Here is a 26,310-nt window from a genome sequence, read left to right as displayed (position 1 = left end):
ACATATGGCTTAACCTGCATGTATTTTTATGATTGAACCACTCCATAAATTAAAATTTAGTTTTGCTTTGTATTTTTCCCTTCTGGCACAGTTTTACTGGAAACTGTCAGTTTTCTTCTTAGAATCATTTGCTCATGTATCATTGCGTTAAACTGGTAAGCTCATTCCCCTTGGGGAAAAACAGTCATTTAAAGTAATTGATAATTGGAGGTCTACCATTGACCAGACAGATACCTTCAGGGCCAATTCAGTCTTCTCACTCACTCTTTAGCAAAAGAGATTGCATTTTTAAAATGTTAGTCCAAAAACCGTTCATGAACTTGCTGCTGACAGCTGCAAGTAACTTTATTGATTAATGCAAGTGCCACAGTAACATTCTGAAGTTTGATTCTTACCACAAAGATTAAGAATGAAACAACGAAATAATTTCTAACAGTCTCCTCTACACTTGTCAAACAACATCACTCAATATTCAATTACAGGTAAGTTTGCAACTTCCAACTAAAATATTCTATCTTCTCAGTGAATTCATTTACATGAGCCTCTACACCAGAACTATTCTGCTCTCAAGACATACTCTAGAATGTTAAAGGGGGCACTGAATTTTGTCCAAGAATTTTTGTAAAATTAACCAACTTCTTGTAAAAATTCTTTGAAAAAGTAGCCAGCTTCTTTCATGAAATATCAAAAGCTATTTTAAGCTACAAAACCAAAGAAAATACATACAAAATAAATCAATGATCTGGAACCTAAAAAATTACAAATTTATCACAAAATCACAGAATCATCTAGGTTGGAAAAGACCTCCAAGATCACCGAGTCCAACCTCCAACCTAACACTAACAAGTCCTCCACTAAACAATATCCCTAAGCTCTGCATCTAAACGTCTAATAAAGACCTCCAGGGATGGTGACTCAACCACTTCCCTGGGCAGCCTGTTCCAGGGACTAACAACCCTTTCAGTAAAGAAGTTCTTCCTAATATCCAACCTAAACCTCCCCTGGTGCAACTTTAGCCCATTCCCCCTCGTCCTGTCACCAGGCCCGTGGGAGAATAGACCAACTGCCACCTCGCTACAGCCTCCCTTCAGGTACCTGTAGAGTGCAATAAGGTTGCCCCTGAGCCTCCTCTACTCCAGGCTAAACAGTCCCAGCTCCCCCAGCCGCTCCTCGTAAGACTTGTTCTCCAGACCCCTCACCAGCTTTGTTGCCTGTCTCTGGACTCACTCAAGCACCTCCATGTCCTTCTTGTAGCGAGGGGCCCAAACCTGAACGCAGTACTCGAGGTGTGGCCTCACCAGAGCCAAGTACAGGGGGACAATCAATTTCCTGGACCTGCTGGCCACACTGTTTCTTATGCAAGCCAGGATGCTGCTGGCCTTCTTGGCCGCCAGAGCACACTGCTGGCTCATATTCAGCCGACTGTCAACCACTACTCCCACGTCCTTCTCTCCCAGGCAGCTTTCTAACCACACATCTCCCAGCCTGTAACTCTGTTTGGGGTTGTTGTGCCCCAGGTGCAGGACCCGGCACTTGGCCTTGTTGAACTTCATACCGTTGGCCTCAGCCCATCGGTCCAGCCTATCCAGATCTTCCTGCAGAGCCTTCCTACCCTCGAGCAGATCGACACACACGCCTAACTTGGTGTCAACTGCAAACTTACTGAGGGTGCACTTGATCCCCTCATCCATATCATCAATGAAGATACTAAAGAGAACTGGCCCCAGAACTGAGCCCTGGGGGACTCCACTAGGGACCGGCCTCCAACTGGATTTGACTCCATTCACCATGACTCTTTGGGCCCGGCTACTCAGCCGGTTTCTGACCCAACGAAGCATACACCAGTCTAAGCCATGAGCAGCCAGTTTCTCAAGGAGAATGCTGTGGGAAACGGTGTCAAAAGCCTTACTGGAGTCAAGGTGGACTACATCCATAGCCTTTCTTTCATCCACCAAGTGCGTCACTTTGTCATATAAGGAGATCAGGTTCGTCAAGCAGGGCCTGCCTTCCATAAACCCATGCTGACTGGGCTTGATTGCCTGGTTGCCCTGAAAGTGCCACGTGATGACACTCAAGATAATCTGCTCCATGAGCTTCTCTGCCACTAAGATCAAACTAACAGGCCTATAGTTCCCTGGGTCAACCTTCCGGCCCTTCTTGTAGATGGGTGTCGCATTTGCTAGCTGCCAGTGGACCGGGACCTCCCTCAATAGCCAGGACTGCTGGTAAGTGATGGAAAGCAGCTTGGCCAGCTCTTCCGCCAGTTCTCGCAGTACCCTTGGGTGGATCCCATCTGGTGCATTAACTTGCGTACATCTATGTGCTGTAGCAGGTCGCAACCATTTCCTCGTGGATTGCGAGGGCCACATCCTGCTCCCCATCCCCTTCCACCAGCTCAGGGTACTGGGTATATGCTTCCTGAGCTTACCTCACATTGGCTTGAGCACTTGATCAAGATTTAAAAAGTAGGTTTTTAAAACAAATTAGGCCATAATATTAAAATGCAAAAGCCAAGCAAACTTCTTAAAAAACCCTGACAAAGACAGGCCTTGATACTCACCCATCATTAGAACATGTCAGAAATTCTTCCTTTATTTTTGGATGCCAACAGCCTGAATTAAGCATTGCTGTATGACCCTAGGGAAATAAACACAAGGTTGTCTTACAAGGTTTTATAGGAAGTCTTAACAGGTTTTGTAAATTTTACTCCAGTCCATCAAGAAGAACCATTTCAAAAACTGAGAGCAGCATCCCTTCTTATTAGACTGAAGTTACAATGATGTAACAAATTGTATGTATTCTAATCCATTTCACTCTGCTTGTTTTCATTTTCAAATTATAAAAACACTAATATTTTCCTTCTTTTTATATTTATCATCTCAGACTATGGCATAGAATGACACTTGTCCTTTTATCTTGGCAGAGCTGTAATGCAGAAAAAGGATGAAACAATATGCATCAATATCATATTATGCAAATTGTTTTAAGCTACATAAAAAATAACAGCAATGACAAGAATTATCAGGAAGGATACAATATACGTATTCAATGCCAAACTACACTAGCCAAAAAAACGTGTTGTAGAGACTAAGGAAACAGAATTCTAGAGACAAAATGGATTTAACTTCAGGTAAGGTTTTTATAAAAGATGTTACACTGCAAATTGTGTAGTGAGCTCTCTTGCTTTAGGATGAAAAATCAGAAGGAAATTACTTTAGCCAAATGCAAGAGACTGTCATTATGTTTACTATAAAGATAAGACATCTTTGTCCAGCTGGCTTTACATCTTTGAAGAACAGACACATGATCATTGACTACCTTCAGAGAGAAATCTGGCAACTACTCCCGTTAACACTGGGATTATTTCAGTTTGCTTTAAACACAAATATGGGGAGAAATACTGAAAAGTTAATGGGGCAATATAACTAATATTTTAGCATTTTGACTGTCACACCACAACACATGGGAATTCCAGAAGTTTACAAGAGAAAGAAAATCTGTATTATTTTTTAAGTAAACAAGAACTAAAGCAGATGTTACCATTTGATGTTTTTATATACATATCACTAGCCAAAAGAAATAGTGATCTGACAAGAACAGCCTCAGGCAAAACAGTATTTAGCCCAGTTATTTGGCAATACACTTTACAAGCAATAAATAAATCATCTTTATTATCAGCTTGAGCAGTAGATGTTATCATTACTTTTTTAGGCTCTTCAGCTATTTATAAAACTGACCTGAATTTAAATCATGTATGTAAACTGAATCCTTGTCACATATAGTTTGTGGTCGTAAAGACACAAAGTGCTCAAAACCCAATCAAGTTGTTGAAATACTTCAGAACTATGAATCAGCTGTTTGCCATTTGTGTTTTCAGCTACTGTTAAAAATGTGCACATTGTTGCTTATTAGTCTTTTACATACATGACATGCAAGTAACTATAATGTTAGTTACTCCCTCCTCTCACCCCTGCCTTGAATGGGGTAAATTGGATCAGCAAAAGTTGAAAGGTAAAAGAAAGCAAGAGACTAGATCAGATCAATAGTTTCTGGTTTTTGTTTTTTTTTTGTTGTTGGTTGGTTGGACAGCGGTATGGGGGAAGCTGGTGATTTTTCCAAGATACAATTTTAAAGACATGGATTTGTCATAGCATCATAAGTATGTTACTTGGAAGAGATCTCTGGATTTCATTTAGTCCAATCTTCTGCTCAAAGCCAGATGACAGTTAACATCAGAACAGGTCAGCCATGGCTTTGTCTAGCTTGAAAACACCCATGGATGGAGGTTCCACGGCTTCCATGGGTGACCTCTTCCTATGCTGCAGTACCATTCTACTGAAAAATGTCTATAGGGGCAAACCACTAAAGTCTTCTAGGCTAAGGCTGTTGCTGTTTTAGAAGCATTTGGCTACAACACCATGTTGTCTTTTCCAGTAGCTGTATGCTGTTATTTGATTGTCCTCTAATCTCCATCAGACTAAAAGAGCCCAAATGCTTCAACCTCTCTTCATAGCACAAATGCTTTAGACCCTTGACTTCCTTGGAAGGTCCTGGACCTCTTCCAGTTTCTCCAAACCCACCTTGAACCGAAAGAAAAACTCCAAACTGCCTTTAATCTGCTGACGCACGCATATTATTGTAGTCCAGTTTGCAGTTTATCTCATTTACAATAAAATTAAATTGTTGGCTCACATTCAGCCCAGCATCCATTGTAACCTGCAGTCCTTGTCAAGCCAGTTGGTACCAAGCACTGGACCACCCCAACCCAGAGTGGGGGCTTTGCACACTTATTTATTAACTTCATGCCGTTTCTCATAGAGAAATGAAATAAATGTCACGAAATTGACAATACAAAGTTTGTGCTCTTACTTTACCTTGGTGTTTGTCATATCCACAATGTATTGGTCTCCTTTTATGCATTCCATTACTGGGAAACCATCTCTGTCAAGCACCTTTGCCTGAGAGTTACCAGAGACAACCAGAATGACATCTCCTGTGCTGCTGTACTGTAAAGACTTGATTTGGTGACTAAAAAAAAACAAACAACAACAAAAAAGCCAGTATTAAAACAGAAGTGTCAATGATTAAAACAGAAGTGTCAATGATGAGAAAATGCATTGCAGAAATAGGCCCATATACATGCCTGTATCAGAAAGATGGAAAAAAAAAATCTAAGAGCAAAGGATTAAAGCGTTTTATTCCTCTGTGTGTGTGTGTGTGTGTGTCAGACTTCCTTCTATAATGTCAGAGCACATTGTATAATAGTATTTACAAAGTTGGCACCTAAAATGTCATTTCTGGCAAACATGTTTACTTTAAGAATGCTTTGTAACTCCAAGTGAAACATAGCATGCCAGATTCAGCTCTTCAGGGCTCAAAATTCCTCCTCACCTTCTCAACATCTGGATTTGCACTAATCTATAAAGTACTATAAAAGGATGCTGTAGTCCTACATAGAAACCCATTATACATTGTACAGCAGGAAATTCGTCAAATGTCAGCATTCTCCCACCATTTGCTATGTTCAGGGCTACAGTTTCATCAAAGATTCAAATAAAGATAAATATATATACCAATGAACCTGGAAAAATATCAGTAGGTGATAATGTACTTGCCTTAAATGATTGCTCATTTGCTGCAAAAGTTTTCTGACATACATCTTCCCTTGACTGAAAAAGCTTGGGACAGAAATCATTGAATATCAAGACAACAAAAATGATTAAATCAAAGTGGGATGATGGCAAGTGAAGCAGAAATCCATTTCCATCCCCAGTGACAGCTTTGATGTCTTCTCTCAGCATTCTGCTTTATGTACAAAGCTCTCTGAAGTCACTATATCCAAAGCAGATATCCTTTTGTTTCCCTACCAGACCACACACTATCACAAGGATAGCTGAGAACAAAAAAGTGGTGTATCCACCACTCACCTGCCAGTAGTGATATCCTGGCACATTAACAGAAAGCGTACAACCATATTAACACTTCAAGTCTGCAGTTAAATTAACTGAAAAGCAGAGATCAAAGTGTGTTTGCAATTCTGTTTGGATTCTTATGGCCTCCAAGCCATGTTCAATAAACTGAACATCACAAAAAAAAAATTGTTCAAGTGCATCAAGAAATAATATTTCTGTATCAAAAGGAGTGTATTCTACTTACCAAAAAACATAACCATGTGCATTCAGATTCTAATAACTTTACGAAAACTATTTTTTAAACATAAAATTTCACATCAGTAGAATTAACACTCAGGTGATCAATGAAGCTGAGTATGCAACTTGTAACTTAATTTAATGTTTTATGCCTTGCATGGCATTGAATTTGTAACTGACTCAGCAGGAGCTATAATTTGTTAAATCTCTCCTCAGACTGAGATAATGTACAAAACACATAAAACATGGTAATACATATTTTAGAAAATCTGCATTGACCATAGAAATGTAAACTAAGCATAAGTTTCTCATTCAAAAAATGTTTGGCAAAACTGATTACATTATGGCTCAAAAGCCAAAAATTGCTTCAAGCACCCTATTATGTAATACGAACTGGCAGCCAAATTGGCTAAAGTATTATAAACTCTAATTTTTAGTAGAAAAGAGACACTAGAATCTGGGAATTTCAGAAATAGATCACAGGAGATGTCTGAAAAAGCATCCTGAATATAAAGAGCAAGAATGGATACTTGCACAAAAGAGAGGAAAGAAGGCCAACCACATTAAGCTCAGAAGAAACACTGAAAAAAAATAAAAACAAACCCACAAGAGAAACGGTATCTATACTCTAGAACATTCTCTGCAGACAACTGATAAACTAAAGAATCTGTATCAGTGCATTTGAACAAACTTTGCTTTCAACTTTGATTAACATTTAAGTTTCTTCTGACATGGAACATCACCTGATTTTACAACACCTAGTACAATGGAAACAATTCTAACAATTAATCAAATCAAGAATGTGGAAAAAAAAAAAACGCAGTCTGCGAGAAAAAAAGGTATTTCCACAACTTTTAGATAAAGGAAAACAATAACCTCCTAACTGTACAATATCGGTTTAAAAAAATCATGTAAATCATATGCAGAAATTCATGCTGTACGTAAGGTATTCGTACAACCCAGGAGTTACTGTTTTTCAGATGTTTACTGGACTATTACCAAAAGTAAGGCTCTGCAGAGGCAATTCCTTAAAAAAAAAAAAAAAAAAAAAAAAAAAACACTTTTGGTTCTTGTTAATGTTAAAGCAAAAGTCTTGGTAAAATTACAAAAGCAATTCACTTTAATAGGATTAATCCAAGTCATTTAGGTTTAAGCCTGCCAAACTAGCATAGTACTTTCTGCTGGAAGCTGCAGCATGTACATTGGCAGAGCTGTGAAAGTTAATTTCTACACATTTATCACTGATTTGCCTTACACTTGCCCTCTTCTTTAATGCTGAGGTGTGTTTTTTTTATTTTTATTTTTATTTTTTTCCAGGCTCTCTCTTTCTTGTTCTTATGTCTCAAATCCAAGGAGAAATTAACATAGTAATCTGATATTATGCTACAAAATGCAGCCTGGACAATGAGCAATTATTCTCAGGCTTTATATTCTTCTTAAAATGAAATTAAATATATGACTCCAGAACAAGATTTCTGCCAACACCTAAAGCTTCCATACCAGAACTCCTCAGAATTCTTTGAAATTAAGGTCTGTGAATGCAAACAGTCCTTGCCATAAATTCTGCAGTGAAAAAATATAATAATAAGAATATATATACACCTGAACACAGGTTATATAAGAATCTTCATAGTGCTAACTAGTACTAAGACTACATTTGCATCTTATAGCATTATTACCAAGTACTACTAAATCTGAATTTACTCTTCTGCTCAGCATGGAAGTGCTTCAGTTAAAATAATCTCATCCTGTGGAAGTAAAGATTGTTGGCTATTTCTTATTGCCACTTACGACAAATGAGAGGAAAACACAATTTGTGTTCTGCTGCACACTTGCGCAAATGAAATTCATGGCAGAGAAGTCTCAATGTGTATTTTTTTTCCCCTCCAAAGATGCACGTTTACTAAGTCGTGTTTTCACAGTAAATGTGCTGTTCTTTGGTTTACTGTAACAAAGTAAGTCTTAGAGATCAAAATCGCGTAAGGAATCACAGCATATTTTTATTGTTCTGATTCTTCACATTTTAAACCACCAGTAGAATCTCTTTTCAGGTGGTCTCAACTTTTTGTCATTTTTCATTACGTAGAGTCCTGGCACATCTACAATTAGTCATGGAATCCCAGCCTTCCAAACTGACAAAAATTCAGTTTCAGCTTTGTCTATTTTTAATGGTTATTGACTGGAATTCTAAGAACTACTTATTGTACATCATAAATTTTAATCCCTTTTAAGCATACCAAGCATTTTATAAAGTGTGCCTCATTAATTAACCATTTGACAGTACTTTGCTAGAATAACCATGCTATTTTTTTTTATATGTGCTTATTTGAAAGTTAGCTGTGCATGAGACATGGCATTTTGAAGGAGATTGATATTCCAGTTCTCTCTGATAAGTAAACAAACCTGGTTCGTTTACTGACTGAATAGCTAGTGAACAGTACAAAAGTTACTGTATAAAAAAAGGATTCCTGTATTGTTATATATCTATATGCAAATACAAATTTAAATAGATATATTTTCAGACACTATATCTGTTTTTTCTGTGTTTTTTGTTTGTTTGTTTTTGTTTTTTTTTAACATGTACTACATAGCCATTTTATTATTAGTCCAGTGCAAGGGATCACTACTTCCAGAAACAGAGGATTTAATGGAAATAAGATCCCCTCAACACCCTCAGAAATACTGACAGTGACTACAGAAGTTATGTCCTTCCCATAGGCTTTACACAAAAGGTTTAACTGCTTTAACTTTCTTCTCTGCGTCATCAACTTTATATATAAAATTAATAATAAAAAAATAAATTATAAGCACAGTACATATGGAAAGTGTATTCTGTTAATTTCAATTATAATTATGAATATCAACCTGTGCCTTTGAGAGGTTCATAATCTATTTGCAGATATGTTATTGACAATTCTGTCTAAAAATTCACCTATAGCTTTCTAAAAGAGGAAAATATGTAAGTCTGGATGGAGCGTGAAAAGACATAAGATGACAAGTTCTTGAGTTCATGTTCCATTCACCACAAAAAGTGCAATGAGATATAAAAGCCTTTCAAGCCACCTATCTTACAAGGCTTTTGTGCATTTAGACTAACATAGCCAATATCTCAGGTGAAAAAGGAAGTCTTTATGCATACCATTCACAAGGCTGGAGTGACCGAAAAGCCTGGAGAGAAGCATCCATTCCAGCAAAATCCCAAAATTTAACGTCGTAGTCATATCCACCAGTTATCAAACGGGCACCTGAAGGATCCAATCCCAAAGCAGAAACCTACACAGAAAATAAGAAAATCAAGTTTTTATTTCTCTTTTTTCTGCAATTCTTCTGAAGGCAACAAAATATAAAATATTGCTAAAGTAATAAAAAAAAAATCAGCATGGTAGTTTATCTATGTTTTGTTTTTGAATTTTCACCATCTTGTATAATGTCTGAGTACTTTAAAAAGGGCATGGAAAATGAAAGAGGAAATTACATAATCTGAATACAACACTGAAGACTACAGAGAACAGCTAGTTTACATTGTTTGCTTTCCAATTTTCTCAGTGATGAATTTAGATATGTTTCATTTTCCTGAAGAAAACAAAACTGTACACTTGTTTCAGAAGTACAAGTAACAGTTCTAGTAAGATTTTGAAATGGTATTTAATATCCATCAGTTTAAGATTTTGCACTATACTCAACATAGTTCATGTGCGCATACATGCACATTGGTTTAATTTGCCTTCTGAAGGAAAAAAATATGGAAACTTGGTTTAAAAAAAAAGTCCCAAATTAAAAAAGAGATCATATCAACTAAAATAACTTTAAAAACTTTCCAAAGCCATCTGTTTGACATACAAAATTAGATTTATAAGGCTACTTAGAACTTTGAGGAAAGAATGCTCTCATTTATTATCCTCAAAAAACAGGTGATCCCACATAAGATGTATAATTATTAGATCCATAAACCCTTTCATTTCAGAGAAAGCGGTTCTCAGCACAATAAAATAAAGTGGTAATAATAGAAAGAAAACGTGGTAATAATAGAAAGAAAATGTTCTAGAAAATGCGTAAAAAGTGATTTAAAGTGATGAGCCTGAAAGTTCTAAAAAACAAAGAAACAAACAAGCAAACAAACACAAAGATTAAAAAAATCTTATACTCCAAGAACATGTACACTTTTGACAGTTCTTGGGAACAACAACAATAGACAAAAAAAAAAAAAAAATTGTATGCATGATAAAAGAAGGGAAAAGCTTACTTTCAGAGTAGAAGACAACACATGAGAATAGTGTTATGGCTACAGGTTAGCCCTGCTAAACTTTCAGGATAAAGAAAGATCAAGCCAATTGTTTCCGGGTGCCTAAATTTTATTAAATATTCCAGATATTAATGTGAAAAAAATCTAATAATTTGAATACTGTGCTGCTGCTCTGTATCTACTCTGTACACAGAGTATATGCATATACAGATTATACTCATTGTGTATACATTAAAAAAAAATGCAAAAGATATTCCCTTTTCAGTGTCCAGTTGAATAAGTAACAAAAATATAAATGTTTCAATAAAAACAACAGTTAAGAATTGAATATATCCTTTAAGACAGACAATTCGTTTTCGCTAAAATTAAGGTTTTCTTAAATGAAGGAGTGTGAATTTTTTTGTTTCATGTAGAAAAAGTTAATTTAGGTATTCTTTATTTTATCAGTAATTCATTTCTAGTTGCCATCTCCTTAAGGCTGCTCCTTATGCTGGTACCTTACTGCATTTCAAACTTATAATACCATGGTATAGGCTACAGTTTTAAGAACATACTTCCAGAAAAAAACAGGAAGTTGCAGAAACAATGCTGACTGCTGAACAAGCAACCAATTTCTTCTTCATCTAGATGTCCTGCTCTGTTTTAGATGCATTTACTTGCAAAAGGCTTATGTTTTAGAGAAGATCCAAAACCTTATTCTTTGAAAGAATCCAAAGAATCATCAGCCAGGCTAATCCAGTGCCCCCCAAAATCTAGTTCACACTTGCAATAAATCCAACCATTTAATTTGTTTTTCACTTCTGTGAATCAAATGTTTAAATGTACTGCTTTGTGCTATCCCTAAGAACGAATTCAATTCCACTTAGCTATTATGTCACAGTGACTTACTTGCCCTACAAACAAAACAGATGCAATCCCTTATGTCCCTCCCCCATTCCCCACTTGCCCCTTTTTATCACCTAAATACAAATTTTGGACCCCACTCATTTCATTCACGATTTCAACAAGCAGAAACTCTGGGCATCTCCAGATTAATCATGCATTTGAATTAACAGATTCAAGTACTCTGTTCCACAATAACTACTATAGGAAGAAGCAGCTGTGATATGAGAAGTTCAAATACATAATCAGAAGTATTCTGAACAGTGTGCTTTCTTTCTCATACCCACAATGTATCAAAAGCACCAAGAAATAGAAATATATATATATATACACACACATATCCCTGAAGTTTCACTGGGAATAGTAACTCCTATTACACTGTGCAAGCCAGGCAAGAGGGAAATTAATCAGGTTTCTGGAAAGACTCCAGCTTGGGAAATCTTTTCTGAGACTTTTCAGCTGCACAGGAATACAGTCATCATCAAACCCAATTTCGTTAGATTGAAGAGGTACAGATGGGACATAAGGTTTAGCTGAAATACAGTACACTGTATAAGACAATGAATGTAATCTAAAATGTTGGTGGAAAACACTGATATCAAGATATTAAGTTGCTCCCATCTTTATACAACTGTCATTTTTACTGTGTAATGACAAGGCTGAGTAGTCTCATAATTTAAAAACAAAAGAAAGGCATGGGGGGGTGGGAAGGAAAGGCAGGGGGGTGGGAGGGGGTAGGAAAGATAGTCTTTCTACAGAATAGCTGTTTTTTTCCAGTGATATATTTAATTCCCTGCATCCAATCTAATTTAACTGTGCTATGCATATCCACATTATAATTCACCTCTGCTCTAGGTGATGACAGCTGTATTCTCATGCAGTCAAAATACCTCAGAAGTCTTCCAAAACTGTAACTTCCCTCCTTAAAAAGCCTTTTAGTTAGAAATAACATGAGCATACACTTTCGGAAACCAGCAAAAATCAAAAGATTTACTGGTTTAATATAGAGAGGGAAAAAAAAAAAAAAATCAATGTTTCTTCACATAATAAAGGTTGTTCAGAAGTGTATTCAAGAAACATACCAGCGAAGCAGTTACTGCAACAAAGAAAATGAGAAGGTAACTTGCATTGGTATGAAAATAAATTAGTACACAGAGATATTACATGCACCACGTAAATAAAAACTCTACTACTTTTTGTTTAAAGTGTAATAAAATGCATATTTTACAGGTTTTAAAATTCAAATAGAGTATTTTTCTGTTTTCATTAATAAAGTATTTGTTACTTCTTTCTTCTCCTCCCACTATGTCTGCATGTCAAGCACGATGAGAAAACAGATGAGTAGGTCTTATCACTTCTCTACAATGGAAGATACAGCACAACAAAGTCCAATACAAGATTAATGAATAGGTGGTTCTGCAAGTAACTACTTCTGAAAGCTTATAAAAACACTTATGATCTTTACTGTTAAATTTAAACCTCCAGTAAATTCCTTTAAAATGTGTATAAATGAGCAAATTATTAAATATTCAAATATTAAGTTCAAATTATTTATGTTTAATGTTTTATCTTCTTATAGGTGTTAAAAATTTACTAACTTTATTTAGAAAAAATAATACCATGGAACGCTACATTATTAAATATATGATTACATTAATTACAAATAAATGATTTAAAAATACATTTCTTCAGATTGTTTAAAAGCTCATTAAAAGACACTTTTCTCAAAGGATTTTTTGCTTTAAATTTTCTTACACCCACCCCACTCATTAAAATTGTCAGGATCACTCTCAGTGACAATTCTATGAACTAGCTGACAGTGCTGTCGTAGGGATATGATAACAATAAAAGGAATTCTAATATTATTTTCTCCCTGAAACTTAAGTCATAGCCCAAAGTGAAGAGGAGAAACAGCAGCAGCATGTTCTGTTATGACCAAAGAAGATGAGGAAAGGATTTGGGAATGGATTCAGGGCTAGTCATAGCCAGAAAATGTTTTATTCTGTAGAAGATCTTGGATCAATCAGCACATAAAAGCATTTAAATGTGTGTTAGAAGATGAAATTACCCAGAAATAAAAGATACTGAGAACAAAGACACAAGATCCAAGCCAGAAAGTGTTTCTTTAAAAGAAAGTGAAGGAGGAATATTTTAGATGAAACCTTAAAAAGATGCAGTTAAAGACAAGGAAGAATACAGTTTCAAGAAACTGAGGATGGCTTATAAAAGGTACTTAGAGATTCAAAGAAAATGCAAGAGACCTGTATTCAGCTACAGAGATGTCATTTTAAACTTCAGCAATGACACCCTCCTTGAAAAGCATGAAAAGTCAGAGAAAGGTCTAGATTAGACCTGTGTCTAGACTAGGAAGGTGTAAAGGGAAGTCTAGAGTAATTCTGTCTTACAATTGTAGAGTATGTATTTGCCAAAAAGGAAGAAGCAAATGAGACAATGGTTCAGTCAAATGAATTCAAGTTTGGGTTTTTATCAGAAAGGAAAGGTGTCAGTCCAAAAGCATACCTTCATTGCAGTAAGAAAAGAACTAGACTAAAATAAAAAATTAACAGATTAGCTTCTTGGTTTTAGCTGACAATAAATATTCAGTAACAGACTGGATCAGTTCTGGAAAAAAATACAAAATGTTGAAAATGTGTTACAACTTACTGTTTTTGTCCCATGTTGGAGTGTAATTTCATGAGAATCTGGAATTTTCTTGACAGGGTTCTGGAGGAAAAAAGAAAAATTCAACTCTGTGAGAACAGTGTTACAACAACAACAAAACACTGAATATATATATAAAGGTAAAAATGTTTCCCCTCACACATGCGATAACCCGAGGAGGGAAAGGGGGGGGGAATCAGAAAAATAAGATCAATTCCAGATTTTTTTTTCATGGCTATATCCCTAAAATATGAGGAATATTTAACAATGATAAAATAGAGAATGAAAACAGTAAAAGATTTCCTCCTTTTCCTCTTTAGAAAACAGTAAAATTCTCTTTGGTTCTTAATCAGCAATAACTAACGATCTTGATCAATGATTTAATTAATCCATCACATTATACAATTACTTTTCAAATAGAAGGAATCTATGAAGTTAATGAAATTAATGAAAAAATCTACAAATTCATTACACAAGTTAAATTATCTACATTTTTAAGTGGGATCATGGATTAGCTTCCAAATTCCACCTCTGTAATTATCTCCAGTTCTCATGGAGCTTCATGACTGCTGCTTCAATAGCAGTCATAACATAGAACAACGTAACTGTGCATTTCACCTAACGGCAAGATACAGACTGAAAGCAATTACAGTTTAAAACATCACATTAACATCTGTAACACAAATACAAAAATAGTTACAGAGAAAGAAACTTTCTGGAAGTATTTCAGTGACTGGAAGGTTCTACAAAGGTCATTCAAATCATTATTCTCAAAATATTCATGTCTGGTACCACTAAGTTTCCTAAAACAGACACAATCCATCATGTTGATGCCAGACATCTTAGTTATAATTCGCTGTTGCCAAAGTATAATTATAAGATAATTTTTATGCACACTTTTAAAGTTATGTTTCTCTCTTCATCCATCTTTTCCAATTCCTTCCCTTTTTTCACCCCTCTACAGAAAGTCACTAAGGCATGAGGCTCTTTTAAACTGTTGTTTTTTCCTCTAGTTCTATCAACTTTATTTCTCTGGTAGAATTGAAACTTTCTTCATCCTTGATTTAGCCAAACCTACCATTTTTCTTACTCTACCTTTTATCACTGACAACATCCCTGAATCTCAGACCAAATGCAGTTTCTCCCCACCTCTCTCTCTGCCTCCCACTCTCTCCCATGTAAACCCAGCAGAAAACTCATGCCTGGTGTTTTCACATGCACAGCATACACACACCTTTGATAGTCACGAGCATTTGAAGGGAACTCCAGTATTAGCATGGAAATCTTACACACACACTTCAGCAAAAAAATACCCATGGGACTCTGGGTCCACACAAAGTCTGAACAGCTAACAGTAAATGTTTACACAAAACTACCCACAACACTGTGAAAGGTACAGCCCACACATCGCTATGTCCCACTTTCACCATCTCATGGTTCACAAGTTGAGAAGCAGGTGTAAACTGAAATTGCCAAATGAAGCTTTGATTATGAAATCCAGCTTATCATTCACTTGGCACTATAACCTATACTGGGTTGTATATATTACACCCAGAGAAAGGTGTGATCATAATACACATGCAGTTTTCCATGCCTGATAATTTGCAATACTATAAATTGGTATTTGCTGTTGTAGGAATGCAAAAAACTGCTCAGCAGCCATTGACTGTACTTGCTATCTAAGCACATTTCATAAAAACAGAAGGAAGCATGAAAAGGAAACAACACAGTTTCAAAGCTTCATGTTGCTGTCACCCACAACAAAGGATGCATCACTTCTATGAATCAAAGACTTTCAGAGAAACTTCATCTACTGCTGCAAGGAGAAACAGCACTGTGGTCATTCTCATTTTAATCGCTTCAGGGTTGCTAATTTTATATTCCAATTTGCAAAGGCAGATTTTATTCCTATTGTTTTAGCAGTAAAATTAATTTTGAGAGTATCTTAAGTATTTTGAGGTATCTTAACTACTTTTAGAGTTCTCTTTAATAGTTCAAACAGAAAGTTCTCATGAATGTCCTTATTACAAATAAAGCAGCTAAGAGCACCACAATTACAGATAGACTACCATCTACAATAGCAAGTGACAAGCTCAACTGCTTTCAGTCACATATTTATTTTTCTTGGGTAGTACCAAATGAAATGGTTTAGATGTTCTTCACTAAATACCACTGAATGACCGAGAAATAACAGCTAAAAAGCCTAAACAAAAACAATCATTTTCACACAACTCCTCCAGATTAAAAAACAAAATGTGCTTGCACAAACTTAGTTAATTGCTAGCTCCTCCATGTGACAATAATAAAATCTCTTTCTTAATTAGAATACTCAAACACACAAGAACACTTTTGTTGTACAGTGCACCCACATCAAACACAGTTCTGGCCACTTACCTTTAAGGGAGAACAACAAGAATTCTGTCACCTTATAAATCAAACAGCCTGACCCTGAAATTCAGACATTTGGAGAGAGCAAGCAGTGCTACATTCTGCAGTATCCAAAGGATGCCTGACTGTTCCAACTATTCAAAACAAAAATTAAGATAACAACCTCCAGGAACATATCTTGGCTTAACATCTTCAAATCAGCCAAACATTTACAAAAAACAAATTGGGCTATTTTATTTTAGTAACTATAAACTTCCTAAGCTATTGCAAATACTATAAATATCTTGCATATATTGGAGCATGACCATAAGTCTGACTAATCAGAGAGGTAGAGCTCACCCAAAATGTATTCACACTGGTGGGTGTTTGCAGTTGCTGCTTGGATTTCAGCTTCTAGTTTACACACAAATATTTTAATATTTTTTAAATGCTGTTCTGCACATTTTTTATGTAATTAGATTAAGATGAACTGAAATATTATAAGGTTGTTGGTTTTTTTACCATATCAAAACAAAGATGACGATAAATCTCTCTTTTATTTCAGTTTTGGTGTTAACTTATCTCCTATTACTTTTTACATAAAGTTCCAATTCCCCTGGCTTTCATAAGATTACACTAATTTACAGGCTTAATGCATATTATTGTAGGAATTCTCAATTTTACTCAAAAATTAAAAGCAAGCCTTACCTTTTAAATAATTTCTGCAAAGGGACAGTGTAAGTCAGGAATTACATCTGCAGTTTCCTGTTACATTTTTCCAGGTAATTCCACCCCTAGCTGACTGTTAAGCTCCTGTGCCTGACACCACTCTTCCATTCACTGCGCCCCACTGTCTGTAAATACTGCATTTTTATTTGCCTTCTTTTTTTTTTTTTTTTTTTTTTTTTGTTTTGTTTTTTGTTCCTTTTGGGAGCTTCTTTATCCTCAAGCAATACTTGTAAAATTTGCCACTAGAAACTACAGGCTGAAACTAGGTCAAAGTCTCCAAGATCTCTTGAGAAAAATCGAAGAAAAATAAAAAAGAGATAATCCAATAATGCAGATCAAAACAGATAAGAAAATGGAGACACAAAGGCAAAACTAGTTAAAATCTGGATTTCTATATCATACAGGATATCCTTCGGTATTCTTAGGGATAGCAAATATGGGCAATAATAATCATAGAGGCTCAGCATAAAACAGAGGGATACAAGAAGTGGGAAAAGAATAGGCCAGTATTTAATAGACTTGATATTTGGCTTGAAAAAGTTAGGTCCGTTAGAAAAAAAAAAAAAAAATCCACTAAACAATATCACAGACACAAATATACAATTAAAAAAACACCTCAGCCATAACCACCTGTTAGCCTTGCAGAAACATCCAGAACATTCATTTTAGATGTCTGATAAATTAGATTATGTTCAAAGTCTTCAATGGATAAAAGGAAAGAGACAATGAAATGCAAAATGTAAATTCCATAATGGCACTACACAGCACAAATCCAGGAGATACTCTGCTGATCCCACAAACACAGTAACTGCGAACTGAACATCATCGTAGAAAAAAGAAATTAATCTACTGGAATCCTCCAAAGTGTCTCCCAAAAACACCACTCAAAGGTAGTATATAGGCCCTCAAATGACTTACCTTCTCATGGTCAAACCAAAGAGAGACAGAATGATGCATCTGTCTAAAAATACCTCTACTGCTCTGTTTCTAGAGCTCTGTACTTCATTAAACGTAAACTGTCCTGCAAGAAAGAAACTTCCAAGTTAAGGGTAACATTGCATGCACCAGGCCCTTAAATAAGAACTTTTCTGGGCACCCACAATAATCCAATTTAACAGAGGAAACAATTTTATTTTTTTTCTTTTGTCTGTGTTGGGAATTGTCCTCGGATTCCAGTATAGGGGCTTCTGCCTTCCTTGGGGATTTTAAGATCAGATGCTGCACTGGAAGCATCTGACTTTGCTTTTCTGGATAGCTCCTGTGTTCTTAGAACTCTCCCAAAATGCTGAATGACTCAAGAATTGAAGAGACTTTCCATTGCAGGAGCCGAGCTATGCTACAGCATGGAGGAAAAACATGCAAACAATTGAAATAAATGTAAGCACTTTTCCTGTCTAGAGCAGGGAAAGAGGTTAAAGTAGGCTTGGCTACTACTTACTTTAAATACCTTAAGCACTACACTAAAAAAGTCCTTCCTGATTGATTTAATCCAGCAAAAACCTGTAAACACTCATTCCCTGCTCTTTTTGGTCTTGCTTCTGTACACTCCAAATAGCAGATGCTGTCTGTACATGGGCTAGACTGAAGAAAAGGAGGCAGGAACTACACTTTACAGAGATTTCTCCATTTCTGGTGACACTGCAGGTTTTGTAAGGTAAATTGAACAGACAGTGTGTGAAACAGAACTGCTACCTCAGTAGAAGAGGGATGGAATAACAGGGTTAAGGACAGCAAGAATAGATGGTGGGAGGGGTGACCAAAAGAAACATAGCATCAAAGGATGATGGAATTATTTTAATTGATGTAAGTAGCAGCAGCAATTCAAAGTCTCAACTGAAGGACTTCCTAAAGAAATTCATGTTTAATAACCCAAATCCCAGGCCTTCTGGCATTTAAGATTTTTTAATTATTATTGTTTTCAAGCATTTTGTTCAAATGTCACGTTTGTGTTTTAAGCTGTTATTAAAGCCTCCTCTCTTTCTCTCCAAAATGACTGAATTGCGTGGAAAAGGAAAAGCTGCACTGCTGGGAAGCAGGAAAGTCTGAATGCCTTTGAAAAACGTCTGCTTTGGACTCCTGTATGAAGGCTGACAGTACTAAAATCTTCTTTCTTGTGACCAGGCAAGAACAATTTTCTTCTTATTCTATTAATCTCTAGAGAGTTCAAAAAAACTGAAAAACAAAAGGTAATCAAAAGCGACAGAATTAATCAAAGAGAGAAATATGTCTCCTAATAAAAATGTTCATACTGTAAATGATGTAGCACCTTGAAAAAAAGTGTTCTTAAGAGATTTTAAGTATAAAACAAGTGGACAGATTACTCATCACAACTGAAGGGATGGGATTTCTGACATGATAGCTCCCAAAGTGGAGAGGTATATAAACTCCTCACTTTAGAACGATTAAAAAAAAAAAAAAAAAAAGCCTTTGCATTATGTAAAAACAATTGCCACTGTATCCCTTGTGGAGGGATACACGAGGATATACTAATCCCAATGGTGGAAGGCTGTAAATAACTTTTAAAATAAAAGTAACATTATTTTTAAAAGCAAAAACAAAGGAGCAACTTACATTCAATGTTGATTCCTAATTTCTGTATCAAATATGTTCAGCTTAAAGGTCAAAGTAATCTCTCTTTGAAACATCACCTAAAAACCAACCCAAGTGTTTCTCTTATTAGGGAAAAAGAAGTAAAAGTTCAACAACCTTGAAGGGAGACACTTGCAGTTCTTTCTACCTTGCATTCAATTTGAACTGATACTACATATGTAAATGGGTGAAATTCAAGGAGCTGTTCTAATGATGGCGAACAGAAAGAACAGAATCTTGCTCCATCCTTCGACATTGAGTCTTGAAGTGTTTATCAGACAGAGATAAAACATGTTGGGAGGGAGTATTTCACAATTTGAAAAAAAAATCTATGCATCTGTCCTCTTTTCAAACTACAATAGCATCTTAAACTGTTGGGCCCCTAGCTGGATTTTCCATGACAGCAGTGAAAGCTGAAGACAGTAATAAGAGTTTAAATTGTCTTTTTTTTTCCTGTTTATTTTAAACCTCTTTTGTAAATAAACACACACTGATGTTCATGCTTTGTTCCGCAAGTTACCCCTCAGACACTAATTAAAAGCATACTACTTGTAAAATGGGAAATTTTTCCACGTCATCCTTTTTTATTATTTTCCTTCATATCTTAAACTGAAACTACATGTCAAAAATGTCTTCTAAGGTTGTACAAGAGTACACTCAAGAGAAAGATGGAAAGGTGACAAAATATAACGTGAGAGAAGGTAAGGTATTTTTTAAACAGCAACAGGAAGGCAGAATGTTTTCTCATTTATAGAAATACATTATCCACAAAGTTTCATGCAGAAGGAAGCATCCATAGTTGAGAAGACATTTCAACACCTTTTAATTTCCTCTTTTAGGTATTTCCTTTTTTGGATATTTTTGATGCAAACTTAGATGTTATTAAATTCAGTTTTGTCCAGTTTCATTCAACTACATTTACTAATTTGATGCAGCTAAATATGGAAAACAGTTACCTCAGATTTCCCAAACAGTCTTGAAAAATAGACAACTAATTCCAGAAGAATAATCTGTATCATAAAAAAGAATAATCTGTATCATGTATCAAAAATCTGAATCATCTGGAGAATTCTCTTCTTTATGACCTATTCACAGCGTGTAAGATGAAGAGGTAGAACGTTCAGGGAAATTCCTAACAGAGGTGCCTTGCCTTGGTTGGATTAATCAGTGCCTCTGTGTGTGTACTATCTAATATTTTGGCCTGAAAAAGATAAAGAAAAATGAAAATATTATGGAAAACAGGACGATTCACATAAACACTGCTCTGAATCATCTTGGCCAATATTACCATGAAATACCCACAATATCTGTTACTCTTGGAAAAATGTAGATAACTCATAAACTCCATGACAAATGTATAAGCTTTCAAAACGAACAGAAATATTAGAAGGGCCCTACAGACTGTGATGTCCCCCAGTTACCATTTTCAATTTGGGTAGCACTGAAAACAGCACAAAACCTACTTCTTGAATTTTAAGTATTAGAGAACTAAGGAGAGATTCTTTTCTTTAGCATGTTAAAATGCATTACTCTAGGCTACATCCAAAAATTAAAGAGGTGTTTAAATAGTTAAACTTCCTTTCTAATGCCTAAAGGAAATAAATGTATTTATTCAATACGTAAACAGTACTGTGGCTAGCTTCTTTCAACATCTTCTAATTCACAGCCTCATGATTTTTGTCCTGTGATCTGAACCAGAGTGTTTTATTAGATTTAGCAAGCAAGAGAATATATCTTGGATTACATCTTCATTCCAGACTAACTCTTCCTAAAACTACGAATTCACAACATTATTCTAGGTCAGTTAAAACATACTTTATTAGATGACAGTAATTTAGAGACTGTTCCCATACACAATAGGTAACACGAATTAAATCTCTTCTCTTTCATGCCACTTCTGAAGACTCCAGTGGCCTAGCAATTTACAAAAGCTATTGCAATTAGGGAGTCTCAGCACAGTTGGCAAATATATTTTTAAAGTATAAACATCATACTTCTAAAGGACACCAAAAAGCCTGTCTGATCTTTCTCTTGGGAGTTTCAGATAGATTTCAGGAGGTTGCTATTTTTCACCTACACTCTAAAACCCCATTCAGATAATTTCTCAATTTGTAGCAAGCCCTTGATTTATGAAACCAGAGTTTATATTAATATTTATGACCTGGAAATTGTTCTTACAATATATACAAAAGAGATTCTCTTGAGCCTTGTCCAAAGCAAGTTGTAATCTCTGATAAAACTGATGTACATCTGTAATTGTGGTCATTCAAGTTTCTTTTGCAGTTTCTGGGAGAGCAATTTACTTAAGCTGAGCCTTCTCGTGATATTCCGGATATGTTATATTCTGCTTACATAACCACCTGTCTACTTCATTTTTATCATCCCAGTTTCAAATGTGTGTATATATATACCTCACATTTGCTAGAACAGTATGCAAAACTGCCACATACCACCAAAAAGCACCCACATTCTGTCAAGACCTAGCTTTACTACAGCAATAAGATATACAAAATGATTGCCACGTTGAGAATGGGAAAAATAAATAAATAAATAAAATAGCATTTTCTAGAGACATAACCCTTAAGATTATTCTTCAAAGCTGAATAGAATATTTCATTTTGACCTAAAGGGATACTGTTATTTATTCAGAAACAGGAAAATAACACACACAACCATAGATCAGCTGACAAAAAAGGGGAAACAAAACACACAGCTAATATCTATTCTCCTCTCTGAAAGCTCTTCTCATTCTAGCAGGTAAAAGAATAAGTAAATTCTGAAATCACAAAGGGAAAATAACTGTGAGCTTTCATCTCTCTAAAGTGCCAAATGTTTAGTTTAGATGCAAACCAGTCTAACTTTGGCATTCGCATAATTCACATTCAATTTTGTAAGTTTCTGTACCATACGGATTTCACATGTGACTTCTAATGCAGGGAATATACCCAAGAAAACACACATGCAAGGATACAAGAACACAACATGAGACACAGCATCAGACTGAACATAACTTTTCTTAATGTCGTACATGTTGCTAACTAGCTGAGAATTAGTTACTTTAAACTGACTCTGAAACATACTTCCATCTAAAGTTTACAGAGACTTTATCATATCACTTGCTGGCAAACTTAAGGAAAAAAATTGTATAAAGTTCTTTCACTTAAGTAAAAATATGAAAACCAAAGTTACACTAAGAATACCAGAAGCAGTATCCTAGCTTTTAATATTTGAAACATTTTTATACGTTTTTCCAGTCATTAAATCAGCTCCACCTTCTCCAGATTTACATTCTGTCTTAAAATTAAAAAGATTTGAATTCGAAGCACACCTCTAAAAAGTAAAGATTATTTGAAAAAAAAAAAAAAAAAAAAATGCCACCCCTCTATATAAATCTTTCAATTACAACTTAATATTCACTTTATAAAAGTCAGTGATATCATTGACTCTCTGTAATTCATTCAGCAAAAGGCAATTTCAGTTATATATGCTTCTATTGAAGTACATTAAAATAACAACAGGGAAGTACATTGAAATTATAAGCAGAAACTAATGCCCTAAGACTTCTAGTGATCACACTGGCATAGAGTTTCATAAACATTAAGATGATATTAGTAAGAACCTCTACACCAGTATAACGGCAACCACATTACTGAGCCATCTTCTTAAACCACGTAAGTTTTAACGACAAAAGTTAAAGCAATACACAATTTAGGTGTAGACCAAGCCATGACCTCTGACTTTGTGCAATTTATTTCATTCCTGCATACCCTGGTTTCCTCATCTGAAAAACCTGAATAAATAATATGTATCATAAAGAATCTGCTACAAGGGTTTATTCAACAATGTTGATGAAGTTCATCAAGGTCCTCAGGGATCCTGTTATTCTTAGCAAACACACTACAGTCAGCAAAACTAAACAATCATATCTCTAGAGAGATAGAGTTGTCTGCACACTCTGCTTTTCAACAGTTCTCCGATTTTGATTGTAAAAAACTGTTCACTACATCAACTTGAAAAAAGACATCTATGCGCATTGCCTCAATTAGTGACAAACATTCCAGTTGTCTACAAACTTACTAATCAATTAGGATAAGGAACTAAAACTGAGGAGGTGGGGGGAAATCATTAGGTAAGTCATGCAAAGAAGATCTACAACCACAGGGTAGAAATAGGAGGGGTGGGATTTAAAAATTACAGTACGTCTAAGTTACTGCAGGAAGGAAGGACAATTTCCTATCTAGCTCCCACAGCTGGTTCCAATTCTATTACTGTTTCGATTACTAATTCTCCCATGCCACACATAAATTACCTTCAAAACATTAACATTTAAGCTGTGTTATAGCAGCAGAATTTTATGTAATGTGACATGAGAAAAAATTGCTAAGTGACTTTATGCATCTGGAAATAAGAAAAGATACATTTATATTGTACACATGTGAGGTCCATCCTTGGAGGAAACACCTTTCTGCATGTGTTACCAAGGTAAATTCCATTAACTAAAGCTGTTATGTCAGAGGAAGGTAGTGCATTATGGTCAGTTTATGTACCTACTTTCTTAAAGCCACTGTAATACCCATCAACACAACAAATAATTTTCAATATATTCAGTGTAAATACTAAGCACAAGTTAAAAATCACATGTGAATCACTGGTATTTAATTATAAACCCCATCATTTTAAACTGTCGTGCTCAGGAATTATGAAATATGCTTATCTTATGTGCATTTATATAACATGTTTTACTATAATATCTAAAAAAAGATAAAAACCTCCAGCACACTGATTTTTATATTTATATTCAAAACCACTGATTTTTATACACATAAAGCAGTCTCTGAAAATTCCAAATGACTGCAGTTAAACCTGACACGACATACAACTAAACAGCCAGCCATTTATTTCTATGTAGCAATTAAACAACTATTATTCACTATTGCTCAGTTGTGTAATATATGGAAACAGAACAATGACCTCAACACATTTTGGAATGGAACAATGCCCACATGTCAAACCCAAAACTAAAACTGTCAATCCACAAGGAATTTGAGGTATATAAGCATACAGAAGCAATGCTCTCACTTTTTAACTCAGACTATAATAAAAATCCTTTTTCTAGACAGCGTACAAAATTTTAGCTGTGGATAAAGAAGGCAAAAATTTAGGAACATTGCACCTTACTGAAATGCCTCATTTCGCAGACTTCTACTGATACTATATTAAGCCCTCATCTATATTTCTTACTTAATAACTGTTAAAGAATGTAGAGTATTAGATACATCCTACAAGATCTTTCTTCAACTTATTCAATAAGATTTTTGTTCTGCACAATAAAGAGCTGCTTCAGATACTGCACACTACACAAGGATTACTTCAGTTACAAGAACGGTCTTCTTATATTTACAATTTAAAATTTAAACTTATATGATTCAGATTAAGTCACTGTTAGTCTTCAACTTGGTCAGCATTATTGACAGCTACTGAGATATTTTTCAGTCACACTTATCTATTACAGAAATTTATCTATTACAGAAATGACAATTTTTCATGTTCATGTGAAACATCATAGAAACTCTATGAGCACTTTCTTTTCAAGTCAAGAAGAAAAGAACAGTCCTGGATATAAGGAAACACAGGTTTCATACCCCAGGTCTACTACTTATCTGCTGTGAGATATTGCTTGTACGTCTAAGTATTGAGTCTTAAACGGGATGAAAATGTCCCGTTTTGTGCTAAAATTAGTAATAAATATGGTAGGTTTGCTCATACCTTTGAGCTGCTTAGGTTCTACCAAGACTCAAGCCATTAAAACTGCCTATTAGTAATACTCTAATACCCAAAGTCCTTACAAACTCTTACAAAATAAAGTAAAAACAAACAAAAAACACTTCAGGAAAAAAAAAAAAATAAAACTCTGAATAATGCTCATATTACAAGCAATTTTGTAACTGTTGAGAAAACATATCTGTAGTGTTTCATGTCTTCTGGTTAACTGATGAAGTTGCAGGGGAATGCACAATTCCATAACTACTGTTTCCATAAACAAGAAAGCTGAAAAAACACCCGTCGGTAGTTCTTCCTCTGTGACATAGGAAAGAACATATGCTTGAGCATAGTTCCAACTTAGTATTCTATCAAATGAGAAACGAAAGTATAATATAAGCCAAAAACGAGCGTGAGAGAAACAGCTTATAAACACTTATTGGCTTTCCAGATGAAAAGTTGCAGTGGTGGGAAGGAATGTATAACCCATAAAATCATCTGAATCAAAGGCAGTCCAAGAATTTTGGCTCAGATTTGTTCAAATTCCCTACTATGGACATCTTCCAGGCAACTACAAAAGAAGCCAAAACAAGGATTCCCAATTTTACACAGTTTGCTGAGCTAGGGCAGAAATTAGCTGCCATTTCTGGAATTTGTTCTGTAGGCCTGAATTTTTCACATTAACCTCATGTTTGACATCCACCTTGGACATGTGGGCCATGAAGAGATATGGCTTAGTTCTGAAACTAATGCTATCTCACATTAACACCTACTGCTGTCCCAGTCTTGACTGTTTCCCAGGACTCTTAATAATTTACATTTCCTCTCTTGGGGGAAACATGAAATACACAGTAGATAAGCTTACAAAAACTGTTTTGGCCTAAGTTTGTCATTGCCACTAACCTGCTTTAAGGATAAAGTGCAAAGCAT

General features: G+C 35.4%; 1 protein-coding gene and 1 long non-coding RNA gene across 2 annotated transcripts in view; one reads left to right on the top strand and one right to left on the bottom strand.

Moving 5' to 3' along the window:
* The window catches only part of WDR70 (WD repeat domain 70), a 141,112-nt gene that overhangs the window by 90,014 nt on the left and 24,788 nt on the right, over window positions 1–26,310 (bottom strand). Inside the window, exons 6-9 of the mRNA XM_035309542.1 lie at window positions 13,939–13,998; window positions 9,289–9,422; window positions 4,875–5,028; window positions 2,561–2,637 (exon numbers count right to left, since the gene is read on the bottom strand). Coding sequence (XP_035165433.1) covers window positions 2,561–2,637; window positions 4,875–5,028; window positions 9,289–9,422; window positions 13,939–13,998 — 425 coding nt within the window. The remainder of the gene's footprint in view (window positions 1–2,560; window positions 2,638–4,874; window positions 5,029–9,288; window positions 9,423–13,938; window positions 13,999–26,310) is intronic.
* Window positions 1,723–14,156, top strand: LOC118155904. Its single transcript, XR_004746058.1, has 3 exons — window positions 1,723–2,061; window positions 13,775–13,780; window positions 14,145–14,156. It is a non-coding gene; the product is annotated as an uncharacterized LOC118155904 (long non-coding RNA).

The sequence above is a fragment of the Oxyura jamaicensis genome, chromosome Z (genome assembly GCF_011077185.1).
Source record: "Oxyura jamaicensis isolate SHBP4307 breed ruddy duck chromosome Z, BPBGC_Ojam_1.0, whole genome shotgun sequence".
In the NCBI taxonomy this organism is placed as follows: domain Eukaryota; kingdom Metazoa; phylum Chordata; class Aves; order Anseriformes; family Anatidae; genus Oxyura; species Oxyura jamaicensis.
Note: the sequence above shows the minus strand (reverse complement) of the source record. Positions and strands in the feature narration are given on the sequence as shown.